General features: G+C 36.4%; 1 protein-coding gene across 4 annotated transcripts in view; it reads left to right on the forward strand.

The window, feature by feature from the left end:
- Window positions 1-3274: 3274 nt before the first annotated feature.
- Window positions 3275-21490, forward strand: part of TEX9 (testis expressed 9) — a 91088-nt gene continuing 72872 nt past the window's right edge. For 2 of the 4 annotated variants that reach the window (XM_040226590.1, XM_040226592.1), the window contains exons 1-4: window positions 3275-3349; window positions 3442-3533; window positions 16448-16511; window positions 18037-18116. In XM_040226590.1, coding sequence (XP_040082524.1) covers window positions 3329-3349; window positions 3442-3533; window positions 16448-16511; window positions 18037-18116 — 257 coding nt within the window. In that variant the 5' untranslated portion in view covers window positions 3275-3328. Of the gene's footprint in view, window positions 3350-3441; window positions 3534-15304; window positions 15334-16447; window positions 16512-18036; window positions 18117-21490 lie in introns of those variants that run through there. The other 2 variants (XM_040226593.1, XM_040226591.1) reach the window with 2 other exon arrangements.

Below are 21490 nucleotides of genomic sequence, written 5' to 3' on the forward strand. Positions count from 1 at the left end.
CAGGATTGTTATATCTCCTTGGAGAGTTGATCTCCTTATCCTTTATGTAATAGTCCTCTTTATCTCTGATAGTTTTTCTGGTTCTGAGGTCGCTTTGTTTGAAGTTAATGTGGCTACTCCAGCTTTCTTTTGATTAGTGTTAGTATGGTGTACTTTTCCCCCATCTTTTGACATTTTTATTTTAATAATTAATTTTATTTTTAATGTTTTAACAACTTTACTGATATATTTCACATACTCACCATTTATCCATATAAAGTGTACAGTTGTCTTTTAGTATATTGACTGATTTGTGCAACCATCATCACAATCAATTTTAGAACATTTTCATTACCCTTGCCCCCCCACCCCGAAAATCTGGCAATACCTTAGTCAATTCCCCATTATCTTTCAGGGCTAGGCAATCACTGAACAGCTTTCTGTCGCTATAGATTTGCCTGTTCTAGACATTCCATATTATATGTGGTCCTAATAGAATGGAATCATATAATATGTGGTCTTTTGTGAATTGCTTCTTTCACATAGCATGTTTTCAAGGTTCATCCATATTGTAGTATGCATCAGTACTTCATTCATTTCTGGCCCTGAATAATATTCCATTGCTGAATACACACTTTTTATTTACCTATTAATCAGTGTATCATTTGAGTCATTTTGACTTTTTGTCTTTTCTGAAGAATACTGCTATAAACATTTGTGTACAACTTTTTGTAAGGGTATATGTTGTCATTTCTCTTGGGCATATAGCTAGGAGTGGGCTGCTGGATCACGTGATAATTTTATGTGTATGGTTTTGAGAAAATGTGAGACTGTTTTCCACAGTTAGTCAGTTCAGTCTCTTAGTCACATCCAACTCTTTGTGACCCCATGGACTGCAGCATGCCAGGCCTCCCTGTCCATCACCAACTCCCAGAGTTTACTCAAACTCACTTCCATTGAGTCGGTGATGCCATCCAGCCATCTCATCCTTCAGCATCCCCTTCTCCCACCTTCAAAAAAGATTAGATTTGCCCCACTGAATGGTATTGGCACCTTTGCTGAAGATCAGTTCAGTTCAGACAGTTCAGTTGCTCAGTCGTGTCCAACTCTTGGCGACGCCATGGACCACAGCACGCCAGGCCTCCCTGTCCATTAACAATTCCCGGAGTTTACTCAAACTCATGACCATTGGGTCGGTGATGCCATCCAACCATCTCAGCCTCTGTCGTCCCCTTCTCCTCTTACCTTCAATCTTTCCCAGCAACAAGGTCTTTTCAAATGAGCTCTTCAAATCAGGTGGCCAAAGTATTGGAGTTTAGCTTCAAGACCAGTCCTTCCAATGAACACCTAGGACTGGTTTCCCTTAGGATGGACTGGTTGGATCTCCTTGCAGTCCAAAGGACTATCAAGAGTCTTCTCCACCACCACAGTTCAAAAGCATCAATTCTTCTGCGCTCTGCTTTCTTTATAGTCCAACTCTCACATCCATACATGTCTACTGGAAAAACCATAGCCTTGACTAGATGGACCTTTGTTGGCAAAGTAATGTCTCTGCTTTTTAATATGCTGTCTGCTGCTGCTGCTAAGTCACTTCAGTCATGTCCAACTCTGTGTGACCCCATAGACGGCAGCTCACCAGGCTCTCCCGTCCCTGGGATTCTCTAGGCAAGAACACTGGAGTGGGTCGCCATTTCCTTCTCCAATGCATGAAAGTGAAAAGTGAAAGTGAAGTCGCTCAGTCATGTCCAACCCTAGTGACCCCAAGGACTGCAGCCTTCCAGGCTACTCCATCCATGGGATTTTACAGGCAAGAGTACTGGAGTGGGGGGTGCCATTGCCTTCTCCAATATGCTGTCTAGGTTGGTCATAATTTTTCTTCCAAGGAGTAAGTGTCTTTTTATTTCATGGCTGCAGTCACCATCTGCATGATTTTGGAGCCCAAGAAAATAAAGTCTGCCACTGTTTCCACTGTTTCCCCATCTATTTGCCATGAAGTGATGGGACCGGATGCCATGATCTTCGTTTTCTGAATGTTGAGCTTTAAGTCAACGTTTTCACTTTCCTCTTTCACTTTCATCAAGAGGCTCTTTAGTTCTTTTTAACTTTCTGCTATAAGGGTGGTGTCATCTGCATATCTGAGGTTATTGATATTTCTCCCAGCAATCCTGATTCCAGCTTGTGCTTCATCTAGCCCAGCGTTTCTCATGATGTCCTCTGCATATAAATTAAATAAGCATGGTGGCAATATACAGCCTTGACGTACTCCTTTTCCTATTTGGAACGAGTCTGTTGTTCCGTGTCCAGTTCTAACTTGCTTCCTGATCTGCATACCGCAGACAGATTTCTCAAGAGGCAGGTCAGGTGATCTGGTATTCTCATCTCATTCAAAAATTTCCACAGTTTATTGTGATCCACACACTCAAAGGCTTTGGCATAGTCAATAAAGCAGAAATAGATGTTGTTCTGGAACTCTCATGCGCTTTCTATGATGCCAATAGATGTTGGCAATTTGATCTCTGTTTCCTCTCCCTTTTCTAAAACCAGCTTGAACATCTGGAAGTTCACCGTTCACATATTTTTGAAGCCTGGCTTGGAGAATTTTGAGCATTATTTTACTAGTGTGTGAGATGAGTGCAATTGTGCGTAGTTTGAGCATTCTTTGGCATTGCTTTTCTTAGGGATTGGAATGAAAACTGACCTTTTCCAGTCCTGTGGCCAGTGCTGAGTTTTCCAAGTTTCCTGGCATATTGAGTGCAGCACTTTCACAGCATCATCTTTCAGGATTTGAAATAGCTCAACTGGAATTCCATCTCCTCCACTATTCCATCACCTCCACTAGCTTTGTTCCTAGTGATACTTCCTAAACCCCACTTGACTTCATATTCCAGGATGTCTGGCTGTAGGTGAGTAATCACACCATCGTGACAATCTGGGTCGTGAAGATCTTTTGTACAGTTCTTGTGTATTCTTGCTACCTCTTCTTAATATCTTCTGCTTCTGTTAGGTCCATACCATTTCTGTCCTTTATCGAGCCCTCTTTGTATGAAATGTTCCCTTGGTATCTCTCATTTTCTTGAAGAGATCTCTAGTCTTTTCTATTCTATAAATCAGTCCACGACTTTGGCTTCTTCAGTTCCTGCAAGAATGCGGTTAGCGTTTACCGCAAGTCGGCTACAAAACGGCAGCGCACACTCCCCAGGTCTCAGCCCGGTCCTAAGCTCGCGCTGTTTTCTGCCAAGTGTTGGGGCGTGGTCCCAATCGTGCCCTGAGCTGGAAGGCCACCGGGGTTGTGGTAACTCTCGCGGGAAAGTGCGTCGTTGCCTCGGTAACGGCGTCTCGGCCGCGGAAGATGGCCGGGAGAAGTTTCAAGGTTAGTTCGACTGGACTCTACTGGGTAGCAGCTAGGTTTTAGCACCAAAATTCATTGAACTTTGGTTCTGAAAGTGTCTGCCTCTTTTACAGAGACGGGGCGTTTCAGAGACTCCGCTCCCGCCACGCATTCAGCAACCTGCCACGCCTCGACGGGACCTCCTCGCCAAGGAGGAAGAATATAAGTAAGAACTTCGGAGTTTCAGCTTTTTCTTCTTTCACCTAAATGAGGTTTGCTTACAAGTACTTTTCTTGGTGACTGGATCTTTGAGACCATTCATCGTCCAACATTTTCTTCTCAGCCCATTTACTTGCCCTTCATCTTTTCTCTTTAACTTGCTGCGTCCTCGTAGGTGTTGGAAGTGGGAGAAAATTTTACCCAAATAAGTAAACCTGTTCGTCAGCAAGATGATATTTCTAGAAGTAGTTTGGATAGCGCGAATTGCCAGCGAATGGTTCAGTTTCTAGTTAAATGAATTCCACTTAATTTCAAGTTCCTAGAGTTTACGTATGTAAATTTCTTTTATGTTTGGTTTCTAAACTCAAAGCATGTTTCTCAGGGCGTTTGGAATTTTCATTATCCACGTTTGGTGGAGTTGGGAGGGTTTCCTTTCTTTACCTATTCTTAATGTAATTACAAATATCCTGACAACACGTGTTTTCACTCTTGGACCACTCCACTCTTCATCCCCCAGTTGTCATGCAGATGTCAGTAATCTTGTTAATTTGATCTTGTTTCTCCCTTGCCTAAAACTTTGCAGTGGTTTCCAGTTGCACTTCAAAAGCTCTGTCACCCTTGGCTTCTACCTCTTGTGTAATCTTGACCTCTTTCGTTTTTGTCTACCAGAGTGGCCTTTTTGGACTATGATAAGTAGGCTTCCTATTACTCTTTTATTGTCTGATTAAATTTTCTTTGCTATTAGTGTAACTTGTTACAGTAAATTCATTTGTTAGTTTACTTTGTGTCTGTTTTCTGTGCTGGACTGAGTTCCACGAGGTCACAGACTGTGTCTTTTATTTGCCCTCATGTATACCCTTACCAAAAAAATTATATTTTAAAAGTTTACTTTCTTTTTAATTAATTTAAAGTAAGGTAATTTAAAACTTGCAAAACATCCCAGCAATTCCTCAGATGGTTAAACGTAGTTGCCAAATGATCTGTACCTAAAATGAAGGCATGTTTAGAGTTAAAACTGAAGTGTACTGTACTTAGATAAACTAGACATGTTAGCTTCTCATAGCATGTAAAAACATAATCATCTTCCACTGTTTGATAAAATGGGCCTATTATTTCTAGTAACAGTGTACTTAATCAATGGATCTGTTGTTCGTTAACAGTTCTGAGTCAGCTAAACCCAAAACATTTGTTTTCATTACCATGCACCACATAGCACTAAATACATGTATTAGGTTAATTCACCTGGTTATTTCGAAGTATATTTTGCACCTGGCCCTTCATTAAGGCTAATGTTTAGTTGCTAAGTCTTGTCTCTTTTGCACCCCCCATAGACTGTAGCCTTCCCAACTCCTCTGTCCATAGACTTCCCTAAACATTATACTGGAGTAGGTTGCTGTTTCCTTCTCCAGGGGATCTTCCCAACCCAGGGATGGAAATCTGTGTCTCCTATGTTGCAGACAGATTCTTTACCACTGAACCACCTGGGAAGCCTCTCGTTAAGGCTATAGTCCTGCTTAAAGTCAGACATCTATATTCTGTTTTAGCAGAATTTTTGCAGTAAAGGCTCCCTTTTGTTACTTGTTCTACATACTCTGAGGTGTGCGATGCTGAGGTGTTTGAACAGAGTAGCTCCCAGGCACTGCTTGAAGTTTGTGGATCACTCAGCACTATGCATAAAGGTGAAATGTTTGGCCATCTTTATAGGCAAGAATATAAGATCATAACACAGAATTTTGCTACATTTTTTCTTGGTTTTAAGCATACTTTGTTTTAATTAACCGAAGACAGCACTTTCCAGGAATCCCAATCTAGAATCTTTCACAATCAGCTCTTGTCAGATAGTTGGAGGAAATAATCACTATATGAGATAGTAAACCAAGGAATATGCTGATCACTCAAATCAATAGATATTCCAAGCCATGTGCTTGTATCATAAAATGAGAAAGCTAAATAGTAAGATTATGTGGCATCTGTTTTAATTAACCTTGATAGCTTGCAGGGCAAGCCTTCCCCCAAACTTCTTGCTGCTAAATGCCAACTAAATTGGACATATAGATTAATTTGCAGAGAACTGATATCTTTATGTTATTGAATCTGCCTTTCCATGGATATGATATATCTCTATTTTACATGGAGGGGTTTTTGGTGTCCATTAATAATATTTTCTCATATTACTACATAAAGTCTTAAATATTCTTTTCAAGGTACTTTATAGTTTTGTTGTTATAATGAATGGCTTTTTTTCTACTACATTTTCTAATTGGTTGTATGTATAGAAATGTTACTGATTTTTTGTATATTGATCCTATACCTACATTTGTCAAGAGTGTCAGCACTGCTGAATTCTCTTATTTTGCAGAGTCCTTTGAACTTTTTGTAAAGATGGTTATATCATATGCAAATTGTGATAGTTTTGTTCCTTTACAATTTCTTCTGCATCTTTTTTCTTGATCTGATTAGAACCTCCAGTATAATATGGAATAGAAAAAGTGGTGGTAAGCATTATCATCTTAGTTATGATTTTCATTAGTCTGCATTTAATAATTTATCACTACAATTGAGATTTGCTGTAGAATTTTTAAAAACTTTTTTATTTTATACTGGAGTATAGCTGATTAACAATGTTGTAATAGTTTCAGGTGGACAGCAGTATCAGCCGTATCGGTTTTGTGCTGTATGTGCTGTGCTCAGTTGCTTAGTTGTGTCCAACTCTTTGGGACCTCATGGACTGTAACCCGTCAGGCTCCTCTGTCCATGGAGTTTTCCAGGCAAGAACACTGGAGCAGTTTTTTGTTTTTTTTTTTTTAAGTAACGTCACTGTTCTCCACAGTGGCTGTACCATGTAACAGTGTAGGAGAATTGCCTTCTCTCCACACTCTCTCCAGTATTTGATATTTGTGGATTTTTTGATGATAGCCATTCTGACTGGTATGAGGTGATTTCTCATTGTAGTTTTGATTTTCATTTCTCTAATAACTAGTGATGTTGAATGTCTTTCCATGTGCTTATTAGCCATCTGTATGTCCTACCATATGACTCTACAATCCCACTCTTGTGCATATATCTGGAGAAAAACACCCAAAAGGATATACATACCACAGTGTTCATTACAGCACCGTTTACAATAGCCAAGACATGGAAGCAATCTAAATGTCCATCAACAGAGAAATGGTTAAAGGTGTGGTACCTATATACAGTGGAATATTACTTGGCCATTAAAAAGGAAATAATGCCATTTGCAGCAAAATGGATGAGTGTCATATTGAGTGAAGTAAGTCAGAGAAGGAGAGATATCGTGTGACATCCCTTATGTGTAGAATCTAAAAAGAAATGATACAATGCACTTACTTACAAAACAGAAAGATTCAGACTTAAAAATGAATTTATGGTTGCCAGGGGAAAGGGATAGTTTAAGGGAGTCTGGGAGGATCATGTACACACAGCTATGTTTAAAATGGATAACCAACATGGAACTCTGCTCAGTGTTATGTGCCAGCCTGGATGGGAGGGGGATTTGAGGGAGAATGGATACATATATATATGGCTGAGCCCTTTCACTGTTCACCTGAAACTACCACACACAACATTGTTAATTGGCCATACTCTAATACAAATAAAAAGTTTAAAGTTTGAAAATAAATATAGAAAAAAAGAAAAACAAAGAATACTGGGAGTGGGTTGCTATTTCCTACTTCAGAGGATCTTCCCGCCCCAGAGATCGAATCCATGTCTCTTGGGTCTCCTGCATTGTCAGGCAGATGCTTCGCTACTGTGTCACCTGGGAAGTCCCCAGCACACAATGTTGTGATAGTTTCGGGTGGACAGCAAAGGGACTCTTCCATATATGGACATGTATCCATTCTCCCCCAAACTCCCCTTCTGTCCAGAGTGCCACATAACATCGAATAGAGTTTATTGTGCTGTACAGATTAGATCCTTGTTGGTTATCCATGTTTTGAAAATTTTATTTTTTAGTTGGTGGAAAATTGCTTTATAATTTTGCCTTGGTTTCTGCTATTCAACAATGTGAATCAGTCATAATTAAATATATATATCATCCCTCCTTAGCCGCCCTCCTGTCCCCACACCCCACTGCTCTAGGTCATCACAGAGCTCCAGGCTGGGCTCCCTATATTATTTAGCAGCTTCCTCACTATTTTAGTATGTGATAGTGTATGTATGTCAATGCTACTTTCTCAATTTGTCCCACCCTAACCTTCCTCTGCTGTGTCCCCAAGTCCATTCTCTAATAGACTTACCAGTATTGTTTTTCTAGATTACATGTAAATGCATTAATATACAGTACTTGTTTCTTCTCTTCCTTTTCTCTTCCTCTGCATAAGAGGCTCCAGGTTCATGCACCTCACTACAACTATGTCAGATTCATTCCTTTTTATGGCTGAGCAATATTACGTTGTATAAATGTACCACAACTTCCTAATCCATTTATCTGTCGATGGACATTTAGGTTGCTTCCATGCCCTGGCTGTAGTAAATATTGCTGCAATGAACACTGGGGTACATGTGTCTTTTGGAATTGTGGTTTTCTTAGGGTGTATGTCCAGTAGTGGTATTCCTGGGTCATAAGGTTTATTCCTAGTTTCTTACTCTCTGTACTATTTTTAATAACTAGATTTATGCCTAGCTAGTTTTTAAGGAATCTCACACTGTGTTCCATAATAGCTGTATCAGTTTACCTTCCCATCATGCTGTAGAGTTTTGGCTAAATATTTTTTTATCAGGCTTAAGGACACAGTTTCCATTAATTCTTTGTTTTTCAGTCTAGGATGTGAAGTGAGGTGAAAGTGGCTCAGTCGTGTCCGACTCTTTGTCCATGGAATTCTCCAGGCCAGAATACTGGAGTGGGTAGCTTTCCCCTTCTCCAGGGGATCTTCAACCCAGCGATTGAACCCAGGTCTCTCGCATTGACAATATTATATCCTTTTTTGTATTTTGAATGAATGTTAAATTTTAACAAAGTCCCCCCCCCCCCAAATTTATGTAAGTGATAAAAATTTTTTCACCCCTTCATTTAATGTTTTAACATACTGAACTACAAAGACAGGTTTATTGTTTTCTTTGAAAGTCCCCTGGATTAGATTGCTTTAATTTTATGTAGATTTTTTATTTCATCTATAAACAAAATGAAATTGGTCCTACATTTTTTTCTAGTTCTTTGCCTTTCTGATTTTGATATCATTATTATAAATGATATCATTATATATAATGATATCGTTATTATAAAATAAACTGAGTAGCTTTCCTTTTTTGTTTTATTCTGTTCTTGGAAGCTTCTTGTAATCAGAGATCATCTACCCTATGATTAAAATTGTGAAACAGTCTAGTGTGAGTTTTTTTTTTTTTATTCTGTGAATTGTTTCTTTAATAATTATTGCTTCCAGAATAAATTTTGGTTATTTGCTAGTTTTCTAGAAAACTGTCCATTTCATGTATGTGTATTAACATACATTTATTCTAATTATGCTCTTATATTTTAAGTCTTGACTATATCTGTAATTTAATATATATCTTCTTTTGGGGCCTTTTCTGTCAGTCTTATTGGGAGGTGTATATGTTTTATTGGTCTTTTCAGAGAATTAACTTTTGGTTTTATTGCTAATTTTCTGTGTGATTTAAAATTTTTTTCATTAGCCTTATCTTTATAGTTTCCTTTTCTTCTAATTGTGGATTTAGTTTTTCTTTTTTAAGTTTTCCAATTTTTTAATTCTTTTAATTTTTGCATTTAAATTTAATACATTTAATATTTCTCTGCAACCATAGCTAATCTGTATTTCAAGGTCTGTTTTGATATTTCTATTCTTTCTGATTATTTAGTTTTGAATATTTTATGATTTTCATAGTGTTTATTTTAGGAGTGTGTTTTTGTAATTGCCAAGCATCTGTTTATTTTTGTTATTTAAAATTTTATTTTTAATTGTACTGTGGTCAGAGAATGTATGTATGATTTATTTTCAAAGGCGTTTTGAAACTTAGTTGTGACCAGGTATATGTGGAATTTTTGTAAATGTTCAGTGTAATCTTTGATAGAAAGTGTATTTACTATTTGTTGACTAATAACTTAGATCAAGCTAATTACTTTTGCTGTCCAAATAGCGGTATCCTCAACATTATTTTCTCCGGTAGCTGTATTGGCTTCTGTCAGAGGTGTACTAAAATCAGCTATAATTATAACTTAAAATTTTCTTTTAATTGTGTCCATTTTTGTTTGGGGGTTATATCATTTTATTTAAAACCTCTTGAATAATTCCTTTCATTATTTGTAGTGTCTTTACATCTTTTTCATTCTTTTATTTTCAAACTTTGTATGTCATTTAGCCTTATTAAGTACATTTCTTTTATACTCTCTGATAATTTCTGCCTTCTAATAAGTGAATTTATGGTATTTTGTTTGTTGATTGAAGTTGTTTTGGTCATCTTATGTTTTGTTTTCTATTTGTGCCTTTTCTTTGGTTCTTTTCTGTTGTTTATTGGTTGAATGAGTTTTCATTTTATCTTTATTTTCCCTTTATTGTTTTGGAAAGACTTCAGAATAGTTTAACTTGGTTTCCCTTGTTTGCAAGTTAAATAATACTTACTTCCCCTTTGCTTTGAATACCCCTACCTGTTATTTTCATATTCTGTGCTAATTTATCATGTTTTGTCATTTCTTTGCATCATGATTCCTTTTTTTTTCCCCTAAGTTCAGTTTCCTTTTTTCTGAAGCATAGAGCATTCATTACTTTTCTATGTGAAAATCTGAGTCTTAAATTCACCAGTCTTACCTGAAAATTTTACTTTGCATTTATTCTTCAAAGATAGTTTAGCTGAATATAGAACTTGAAATGGCTAGTCCCTGCACCCCACCTCCTGACAGTTCATTAAGAGTACCATTTGGTTGTCCAAAGGTACCATTGTAATCTAGAGATATTGATAAACCATCTGCTGTCAGCTTCTAAGATAATCATGTTGGTAGACTGTTTTTCTCTCTTCTTTTTAAATGTTTGGTTTGTAATTTAAAGAATATTCTCCTTGTCTTTGAAGTTATGCAGTTTTACCCAGTGTGTACAGGTATGGATTTGTTTTCTTGATTCCACCTGCGATCTCTGTAATTATTTATTTCTGGAAAATTCTCAGCATTATTTCTTTTTATAAAAAGTAGTCTTTTGTTTTATGTCTCTTGCTGTATTCTTCAGATATCAAATAATTTTTGTTTTTGTTTTATTGAGGTATACTTGATTTACAGTATTATACTAGTTTAGGTGTATAGCATAGTGATTCAAAACTTTTATAAATTTATTCCATTTAAAATTATTGTCAAATAACAGCTGTATTTCCTGTGTTGTACAGTATACCTTTGTGTGTTTGTGCTAAGTCATATCTGACTCTGTGCACCCTATGGACTGTAGCCTCCTGGGCTCCTCTGTCCATGGGATTCTCCAGGCAAGAATACTTGAGTGGGTTGCTGTGCCTTCCTCCAGGGGATCTTCCTCACCTAGGGATCTAACCCATGTCTCTTACGTCATCTCCTGCATTGGCCGGTGGGTTCTTTACCACTGGCTCCACCTGAGAGGCCCATACATCCTTGTATCTTATTTATTTCATACACAGTAGTTTGTGTATCTTAATTCTTTACCACTATCATATGCCTTTCTTCTTCCCTTTTCCCATTGGTAACCATTAGTCTGTTCTCTATGTATGTGGATCTGTTTCTATTCTGTTATATTCATTCATTTGCTTTATTTTTTAGATTTACAATAAGTAATAACACACAGTATTTGTTTTTCTCTGTCTGACATGTTTCACTAACCAGACTACCCTCCAGGTCCATTCATGTTGTTGCAAATGGCAAAATTTCATTTTTTTCATAACTGAACAGTATATCATTGTGTGTATGTATGTATTTTTACGCCACATCTTCTTTATCCATTCATCTGTTGATGAACATGTAGGTTGCTTCCATATCTTGGCTCTTGTAAATGCTGCTATGAACATGGGGGTGCATATATTTTTTCAAAGTAGTGCTTTCATTTTCGTTGGATATATATCCAAGAGGGTAATTACTGGGTCATATGGTAGTTATAGCTTCATTTTTTTGAGAAATTGCTGTACTGTTTTCCACAGTGGCTGCACCAATTTATATTCCCACCAACAGTGTAGGAGAGTTCCATTTTCTCCACATTCTTGCCAACATTTGTTATTTGTGGTCTTTTTGATAATAGCCATTCTGACAGGTATGAGATCATACTATAGCTTTGCTTTACATTTCTCTGATGATTAACAATGTTGTGCTTTACATGTGCCCATTGGCCATCTATATTCTTCTTTAGGAAAATGCCTTTTCAGGTTTTCTTCCCATTTTTAAACCAGATTATTTGTTTTGTTTTGTTTTTAGTATTGAATAGTATTACTATTTATATATTTTGAATATTAAACCCTTGTTACTCATATCATTTGCAGATATTTTCTTCCATTCAGTAGATATCTTTTCATTTTGTCAGTGATTTCCTTTCCTTTTTTTTTTTCCCTTTCAAGTTTAATTAGGCCCTGTGCATGTACATATGTATTTTATTTTCTTAGGAGACAGATCCAAAAACTATTGTTGTGATTTATGTCAAAGAATAGTCTACCTATGTTTTCTTCTCAGGTTTTATGGTTTGTGGTCTTACATTTAGGTCTTTAATCCATTTTGAGTTTATTTTTGTATATGATGTGAAAAAAGTTCTTATTTTATTCTCATGTAGCAGCCCATCTTCCCAGCATGACTTACTGAAAGACTGTCTTTTCTTCACTATATATTTTTGTCTGCTTTGTCACAGTTACCCACGTAAGTGTAGGTTTGTTTCTGGGCTCACCATTCTGCTCCATTGATCTATGTGTCTGCTTTTGTTCCAGTACCATACTGTTTCACCTGCCGTAGCTTTGTAGTATAATATCTATGGATCAAAACAAGAATAATAATAACAGTTCTACCAAACATTTAAAAAAGAGTTAATGCCTATCCTAAAACAATTCCAAAAAGTTGCAGAGTGAGGAATACTTCTAAACTCATTGAATGAGGCCAGCATCACCTTGATACTAAAACTATACAAAGATATTACAAAAAAGAAAATTATAGGCCAATATCATTGATGAACATCAGTGTAAAAATCCTCAATAAAATGTCAGCAAACTGAATCCAGTAATATATTAAGAGGATCATACACTGTGATCAAGTAAGTGTTACCCTGGGGTGCAAGCGTGGTTCAATATCTGGAAATCTATCAATGTGATATACACATTAACAAAAGGAGAATAAAAATCATATGCTCATCTGAATAGATCATATGATCAAATGCAAAAAAAGCATTTGACAAAACCCAACATCCATTTATGATAAAAACTCTCCTCTCCTCAATGTTTGTGTGTATGTGTTAGTCACTCAGTCGTGTCTCTTTGCAACCCCATGGACTGTAGCCCTTTGTCCATGGGATTCTCCAGGCAAGAATACTGGAGTGGGTTGCCATTTCCTTCTCCACAATGTTTGTGTAGAGGGAATATATTTCAACATAATAAAGTCCATATATAAGCTCATGGGCTTCCCAGGTAGCTCAAATGGTAAAGAAACTGTCTGCAGTACAGGAGACCCAGGTTCAATCCCTAGGTCGGGAAGATCCCCTGAAGAAAGATGTGGCAACCCTCCACACCATTCTTGCTTGGAGACTTCCATGGACGAGGAGCTTGGCAGGCTACAATCCATGGAGTCGCAGAGTTGAACACGACTGAGTGACTAACACACGTATAAGCTCATAGCTAACATAGTACTTGGTGGTGAAAAGCTAAAAACATTTTATCTAAGATCAGGAACCAGCATTTTTGTCTAAGATCAGGATGCTCACTCTTACCACTTTAATTCAGCATAGTATTGAAAGTCCTAGCCATGGCAATCAGAGAAGGAAAAAAAAGAAAAGGAATCTAACTGGAAAGGAAGAAGTAAAACTGTCATTGTTTGCTGACAGGATACTATACATAGAAAATCCTAATGATGCCACCAGAAAGCTAGTACAGCTCATCAGTGAATTCAGTAGAGTTGCAGAATACAAAATTAATACTCATTTCCCTGGTGGCTCAGTTGGTAAAAGAATCTACCTGCAATGCAAGAGACTGCCTGCAATGCAGGAGACCCAGATTTGATCCCTGGGTCGAGAAGATTCCCTGGAGAAGGAAATGGCAACCCACAATAGTATCCTTGCCTGGGAAATCCCATGGATAGAGGAACCTGGTGGGCACAGCTCATGTGGTCACCAGAGTCAGACATGACTTAGCAACTAAACCACCAACCACCACTGTACACTAAAAGCATTTTATCAGAAATAGAAATTAAGGAAATAATCCTATTTATGATTGCATCAAAATAATAAAATACTTAGGAATAAATCTAAGAAGGTAAAAGATCTGTACTCAGAAAACTACACTGATGAAAGAAAATCAAGACAACACAAAGAGGGTGAAAGATACATTGTATTCATAGATTGGTAGAATTAATATTGTTAAAATGACCATAGTACTGAAACTAGTCTATGAATTCATTGCAGTCCTATCAAAATACCACTGGGATTTTTTTTTTTTAACAGAACTAGAACAGATAACTTTAAAATTTGTGTAGGTACACAAAAGACCCCTAAAAGCTAGGACAATCCAGAGGAAGAGCAGAAAGGGATGTATCACACTTCCTTTAGATTATACTCAGCATATCTCTTTAAATTTTGGCATTTCCTCCTTTTCTGGGATTTTCTTCTGCAGTGTCTATTAGGTTGCTATAATCTATCTTTGTCTTACTGTCTGTCTTGAATAGATGTTAAACTCTTTCTTGCATTTTTATCTTTTTGTTTCTCTATACCTTTTTGTTGGTAATTTTCTCATATCTGTCTTCTAATTCATCCATTCCCTCTTCATTCTGTTGTTCAACTTATCCGTTGCATTTGGGTTTTATTTGCATTGACTGTATTTTCATTATGTAATTTCTGTTTGGTTGTTTTCCAAATTCATTGTTTTTTTGAATATATGTTTACAATGCTTGGTTCTTGCCTAATGGTTTCTGTTCTTTTTTTTCTTTCTTATTGAAAAGTACTATTTAAAATTCCCTCTTAGGTTGTTTTATTATCTCCAGGTCTTTTGGTGCAGATTTTGTTTGTATCTGTTGATTGTCCATCCTGGAAACTTATTTTTTAATACAATTTATTATCTTTGTGAAGGCATCTTTAGTAGAATTTGCTTTCTGAGAGAGTTGCATTTGTTCTAGATGACTAGATATTCCTAAGGGTGGTTTTGCATTTCAGTTTATTAGCTTATCAGTTTTCACTGGTTCTAAGCCAACTTTCTATATTAAAGTTTTGGCCTAGTGTCCCTATACCATCTGGGTAAGATGAACTTGGAATACACTTCTGTGTGCTCTGATTACTCATAGGAGAATCTTTTCCACACATGGCTTTAGTTTCATTTCCGGTCACCTAAGGTTATGGGCGGTGTTTTTGTAGTCTGTGGTTCACAGGTGTAGCCCTCTATGACTCCCTCAAGTGCATTGATTTCTAGCTGTTAAGCTGTTTTGGCTTCTGTTTCTGTTTACTGCTCTCACTTTGAGTTACTGCTATATTTTTAGTGCCAGGGTGTTTTCTTTGCCTGAGTTTAAGTTTAGCAACATTTCCTTTATTACAGTTTATCCAGGATTTCTATGGGTTTTGGAGCAGAAGAGTAGTCTTTTGAGTTACCTCAGTCTACTGTGTTGACCAGAAACCTCTCATGGTTCTTGTTAGGGAAATGTGGAAAACCAGGTAAAGCCATCTTGAATACAACTTTAAGACTATGTTAGGTATTATTTCTTTTGATTAACTCATCCTAGGGTGTAAAAATACTTCTTGAAACATCAGACTGTTTTAAGAAGGGATATGATACTGATTTTTTTTTTTTCTGGGAGTGGGGGGTCGTCACTGGTGTGCATTACCTCTGAATTACATATCTAAAAAACACAATATATCTCATCTAAAAAATTGTTCTGCATATTTTCTTCATAAAACTTCAGAAGAGCCTACATCATCTAGAAATGTGACCTATGAATAGAACTGAGAAGTTATATGCTTTTGAAGATGTTTATTATAATGTTAACTTTTAAAACAGAGATGGGAACTTGAACAAGAGGAACAGTTTAGTACACTATGTTAAATTCAACTCTTCAGCGTATTTTATAGCCATTTAAGGCATTAATTTTAAAACTTACATACAGGTAAATATATTCCATCTATATTGTTATGGGGAAACAGTACAATATTGTGTATGTGCTTACAGATGATAATTAGAAGGCAATACTAAAAATCATCTGATAATAGTGGTAGGATTATGGGCAATTTTTCCTTCCAAAACAGTTTCCTTCAATGGCATTGGTATTCTTACAGTCTTAATGGGACCAAATAGTATTCCTGTTCTTTGCTAGATTCCAAATAGATGGAAGAAAGAGAAATGGCAGGTGTAGGTCAAAGGAATTGCCTGTATTTCTGATGAAGCTTATACTGAAGTATATAACTGAGTGAGGCCCCTCAGAATCCCAAGAACATGAAGAGTGAAACTGAGGTGAACCCACCCAGTTTATTCTTTCCAAATAAATCATTCTACTTGAAGTAAGGGCAATGTTAGTTGCCCTTGTAATAAAATATTTTTACTAGTATATGGAGAAGCCAATATTTACACCATTTGAATTTCCACCACAAAGAAGAAGGAATCATGGGGATTTGGAAATAACCTTTCTAATAGTTATATTAATTTTTAAGTAAAAATGTCATGTGTATGTTTTGGCATTTGTTGACTTAACTGAAGTGTAGTTATTGAAATTCACTTTCGTTAGCTTTGTGTTAGAGTCTTCAGCGTATCACAGCTATTATTTTCTGCTTTTAGACGTTTAAATGCAGAATTAGAGGCAAAAACAGCTGATCTGGTTCGACAAGCTGAGGAAGTAATAGTAAGTAAATGTACAATTATTAGTATTTCCATGTTAGTGTTAGTTTTTTAGCTTTTTAATTTGATGTATAGCATATATACAAAAAAGTGCCAAAGCATAAATTTTCAGTTCAGTGAATTATTATAAATTGAAAATCAGTATGTACATAGGTATGTGTATATATGCATATATATGTTTTTGCGAAGCACACATTTTCTAAAAGCTACTGAAAAAGTGTTTTCCATTTTGATATTCCAATCATCTAATAATGGCTACATTAATATTTCCTACTATTTTAAGATTAATGTTTGTGAGTAGCTATATTGAATTAGTACTAGTAATTCAGTAAGGATACGGTTTCTGGACAGAAGTTGAATAAAGGATAACGATTATCACTAACGCTTAGATGGTAATCTGTTTCTTAAACTCTGCAGTTAGATGTAACTCAAATTCTTAGGGCTAGTTCATAGTCAGATTTATAGTCAGGAAAATGTTTTGAGGCTATATTACTAGACAATATAAGGATATTTGCCCCATTCTGACTACCAAATTGGTTATTCCTTCTTTAAATGCCCCTCCCTAAGCATCAGCATTCCCATTATTAATGATAGGATATAGTAGTATTCCTTAGAGAAATAAATATCCTAATTGATAGGCTATAATAGTACTCCTTAGAGCTGCTCTCAAGCTTGTTTCATTTTTTGTTTTAATTCAGTTATAATTCTCTTTCATTTAAACTCCATCCCCATCTCACTTTAGATGGGGGTCACTGAAGAATAGGTAATATTTTAATGCCTTAGACAGAACCATCATTATTTGTTAGCATAGGAACATAACATTTCAGGTAATAGAGGGAGATAATGGTTAAAGATTTGTTAGTTGCATTTGTAATTAAACATTTTATTTAAAAATAAATACTTTATTACATCTTTTGTTTGTGTCTGTTCTGAAGAGCCAGAAAATAATTTGAACAAAGAAACCCCACATTATAGTAGAATGAGGGATTCATTATGTATTCTGATCAAATCCATTAGTCTTCTGATGGATATAACTCTTGCCATATTGAATTTTTGTTTTCTTACTTTCATACTGATACATCATCTTCAAATGCTTTCACTGTTATTGCTTCATTTTTAGCACTTTAATTTCTGTGTGGTCATTGTAACATTGAAGTTTGTCTAATTTGAGACAAATTTTTCTATCCATTAAATGGATTTATGTTTTCATTTCTTGTGAACCATACTTCTTTTGCATGTTACACAAGATGGAAGCCCTAATATAATTGGGAAGAAGTCAGCTAAGATCATTTAGAGGCATTAACATTCTTACAATTTTCCCTTAGAGTGACTTTCCTAACCAAGAATGAATGAAAGGTGAAACTACATTGTTACAGACCTTATTTTGATACCATAGCTTTTAGAATTCTGTGCTTTGATTTTATAGAAATAGTGGACAATTCTGAAATGACTAATGATCAGAAAGGCACTTGAATATATCCTAGTTTTGTGAGGTTTTTTTCTTTATGACTTACCTTTGTTTTATTTAGAGAGATCAACAAGAAGTACGATCTAAGTCTGTTTCAGCACAAAATAAATCATATGAAGAGAAAGATGATTACAGCTTTAGGTAAGTGACTTATATTCTCAAACACCTTAAAAATGTTTTTTTACTGGGTAAATGCTTTAAGATTTTTTTAATTGAGGTATAATTGACACACAATGTTATGTTGGTTTTAGGTATACAGCATGATTCAGTATTTGTATGTATTGTGAAATGATCACCACAATGAGTCTACTTAATATCTATTACCCTACATAATTACAGAATCTTTTTTCCTTGTGATGAGAACCCTTTTTTAAAAATATATATATTTTATTGAAGTATAGTTGATTTACAATGTTTCAAGTACACAGCAAGATGATTCAGTTATAAAATATACATATTATTTTTGAAATTATTGTCCACCATAGGTTATCACAGGATATTGACTGTAGTTCCCTATGCTATACAGTAAACCTTTGTTGCTTGTTGCATATCTGTTTTTTAATTAGAAATCTGGCATTCTATTCAACTGAGTTAAACAAGTGCAATCAAAATGTCATAGTATTTTTAATTAGGCAAAAATTCCTAAGTTTTCCAAAATATATATATTATACATATCTATATATGTACACAAAAGCTTTTTTACTACACTTGATAGCATGAGAAAGAACATTAAAAAAAAAAAGGAGAGATGGAGAGATTGGAAAACATAAATGAAATGGGAGCACTGAATATGAAATAGAAAAAGTGAAACAAACTAGATAAAAGTAAAAGATCATCAGATAGTCCAGTTGTTTTTAAACATGACTACTCATTAGAAACATATCTGTAGCTCTGGAGAAAAAAAGCAATACTTGAGCATTTTTTTTTTCCCCAAAAGTTTCAAGATAATTCTGAAATGCATCTGGATTTTATAAAGTGATTACAGGTTTTTCTGTTAGATCCTAGTTTTGGTGATACAGAGTTCTATTATTTTTCTGTTGACCAATCATGATACAATGGTAGTAAATGAGTAATAGTTACATAACCACAGTGGTAAAATATGCTTATCAGTTTTCACAATCAATGGCCAGACAAAAAATAAAAGATAATTACAATTGCAAGCCATAATGGGAATATGATTAACTTAACAGTATTAAATAATTACATACAACTTGGGTGTTTGGGTGTTTGTTAAGCAGACTGATGTAAGTGGAGGTACATACATGCACATGTTTTCATCCACCCAGCTAGTCTGTGTCTTTTGGTTGATGCATTTAATCCACTTGCATTTAAGGTAGTGATTGATATGTGTGATCCTGTTACTGTTTTCTTAATTGTTTTGGGTTTATTTTCTGTAGGTCTTTTCCTTCTCTTGTGTTTCCTGCCTAGAGAAGTTCCTTTAGCATCAATTGTAAAGCTGGTTTGATGGTGCTGAATTCTTTTGCTTTTGCTTGTCTGGAAAGCTTTTGATTTCTCTGTTAAATCTGAAGAAGGGTCTTGCTGGGCCGAGTATTCTTGGTTGTAGGTTCTTCCCTTTCATCACTTTAAACATACCATGCCCTTCCCTTCTGGCTTGCAGAGTTTCTGTTGAGAAATCAGCTGATAGCCTGATGGGAGTTTCCTTGTCTGTTATTTGTTGTTTTTCTGTTGTTGCTTTTAATATTTTATCTTTGTTTTTAATTTTTGTCAGTTTGATTACTATGTGTCTCAGTGTGTTCCTCCTTGGGTTTATCCTGCCTGGGACTCACTGTGCTTCCTGGACTTGGTTGACTATTTCCTTTCCCATATTAAGGCAAGTTTTCAGCTATTATCTCTTCAATTATTTTCTCATGTCCTTTCTCTCTCTCTTCTCCTTCTGGGACCCCTGTAATGCGATGGTGCATTTAATGTTGTCCCAGAGGTCTCTTAGGCTGTCTTCATTTCTTCTCATTCTTTTTTCTATATTCTGTTCTGTGGCAGTGATTTCCACCATTCTGTCCTCCAGGTCATTTATCTGTTCTTCTGCCTCAGTTACTCTGCTGTGGATTCCTTCTAGTGTATTATTCATCTCTGTTCTTTAGTTCTTCTAGGTCTTTGGTAAACATTTCTTGCATCTTCTCAATCTTTGCCTCCATTCTTTTCCGAGATCCTGGATCATCTTCACTATTATTATTCTGGGTTCTTTTTCTGTAAGTTGCCTGTCTCTACTTCATTTAATTTGGGAGGAGGGGGGTTTATCTTGTCCCTTCATCTGGGACATAACTTTCTGTTTTTTCATCATGATTAACTTTCTGTAATATGGTTTTTGTTTTAGATGCTGTAAGACAATGCTTCCTCTTGCTTCTCTCTGCCCTCTGATGGATGAGGCTAAGAGGCTTATGTAAGCTTCTTGATGGGAGGGACTGGCGATGGGAAAAACTGGGTCTTGCTGTGGTGGGCAGGGCCTTGCTCAAGTAAAGCTTTAATACAGTTATCTACTGATGGGTGGGGTTGCATCCCTCCCTGGTAGTTGTTTGGCCTGACCCAGCCCTGGGGTCTATGGCTCTATGGTTGGGTTAATGGTGAACTCCAAGAGGGTTTATGCCAAAGGGCATCTTCCAGTGCCCTGGTCCTGTGATGAGCCACTGCCAACCCACACCTCCATAGGAGGCCTTCCAACACTAGCAGGCAGCTTTGGTTCAGTTTCCTGTGGGGTCACTGCTCCTCTCCTCTGGGTCTTTGTGCATGTAAAATTTTGTTTGTGCCCACCAAAACTGGAATCTCTGTTTCTCCCAGTCCTCCTGAAGTCCTATAATCAAAACCTCACAGCAGATTTCCTGGGGATTCCCAATCCCTTTGTCGGATCCCCAGGCTGGGAAGCCTAATGTGGGGTTCAGAACACACCAGTGCGAGAACTTCTTTGGTATTATTGTTCTCAAGTCTATGGGTCACTCACCCAGCGGGTATAGGATTTGGTTTTATTGTGATTCTACGCCTCCTTCTATCTCACTGTGGCTTCTTTGTCTTTGGACATAGGGTATCTTTTTTTTTTGGTGGGTTCCAGCATGCTCCTGTCAGTGGTTGCTGAACAGCTAGCTACAATTTTGGTGCTCTTGCAGGAGGAGATGAATGCGTGTCTTTCTGCACAGCCATCTTGAACCGTTCTTCTGTGATGAGAACCTTTAAGATCTACCTTTTATTTTTAGCAGCATTCAAGTATGCAGTACAGTATTATTAAGTATAGTCTCCATGCTGAACATTATGTCCTGTGACTTATTCTATAATTGGTAGTTTGTACCCTTTGACTCCTTTCACCCATTTCATCTACTCCCAATCAGCCAGCCTCTAGCAACCACCTTTTGTTTGTTTGATTTTAGATTCTATATATAAGTGAGATCACTTTGTAGTTGTCTTTCTCTGACTTATTTCACTTAGTGTAATGCCTTTGAGTCCATTCATGTTGTCACAAATCGCAAGATTTCATTCTCTTTTATGGCCAAATAATATTTATATATATA

The sequence above is a fragment of the Oryx dammah genome, unplaced genomic scaffold (genome assembly GCF_014754425.2).
Source record: "Oryx dammah isolate SB20612 unplaced genomic scaffold, SCBI_Odam_1.1 HiC_scaffold_26, whole genome shotgun sequence".
Classification (NCBI taxonomy): domain Eukaryota; kingdom Metazoa; phylum Chordata; class Mammalia; order Artiodactyla; family Bovidae; genus Oryx; species Oryx dammah.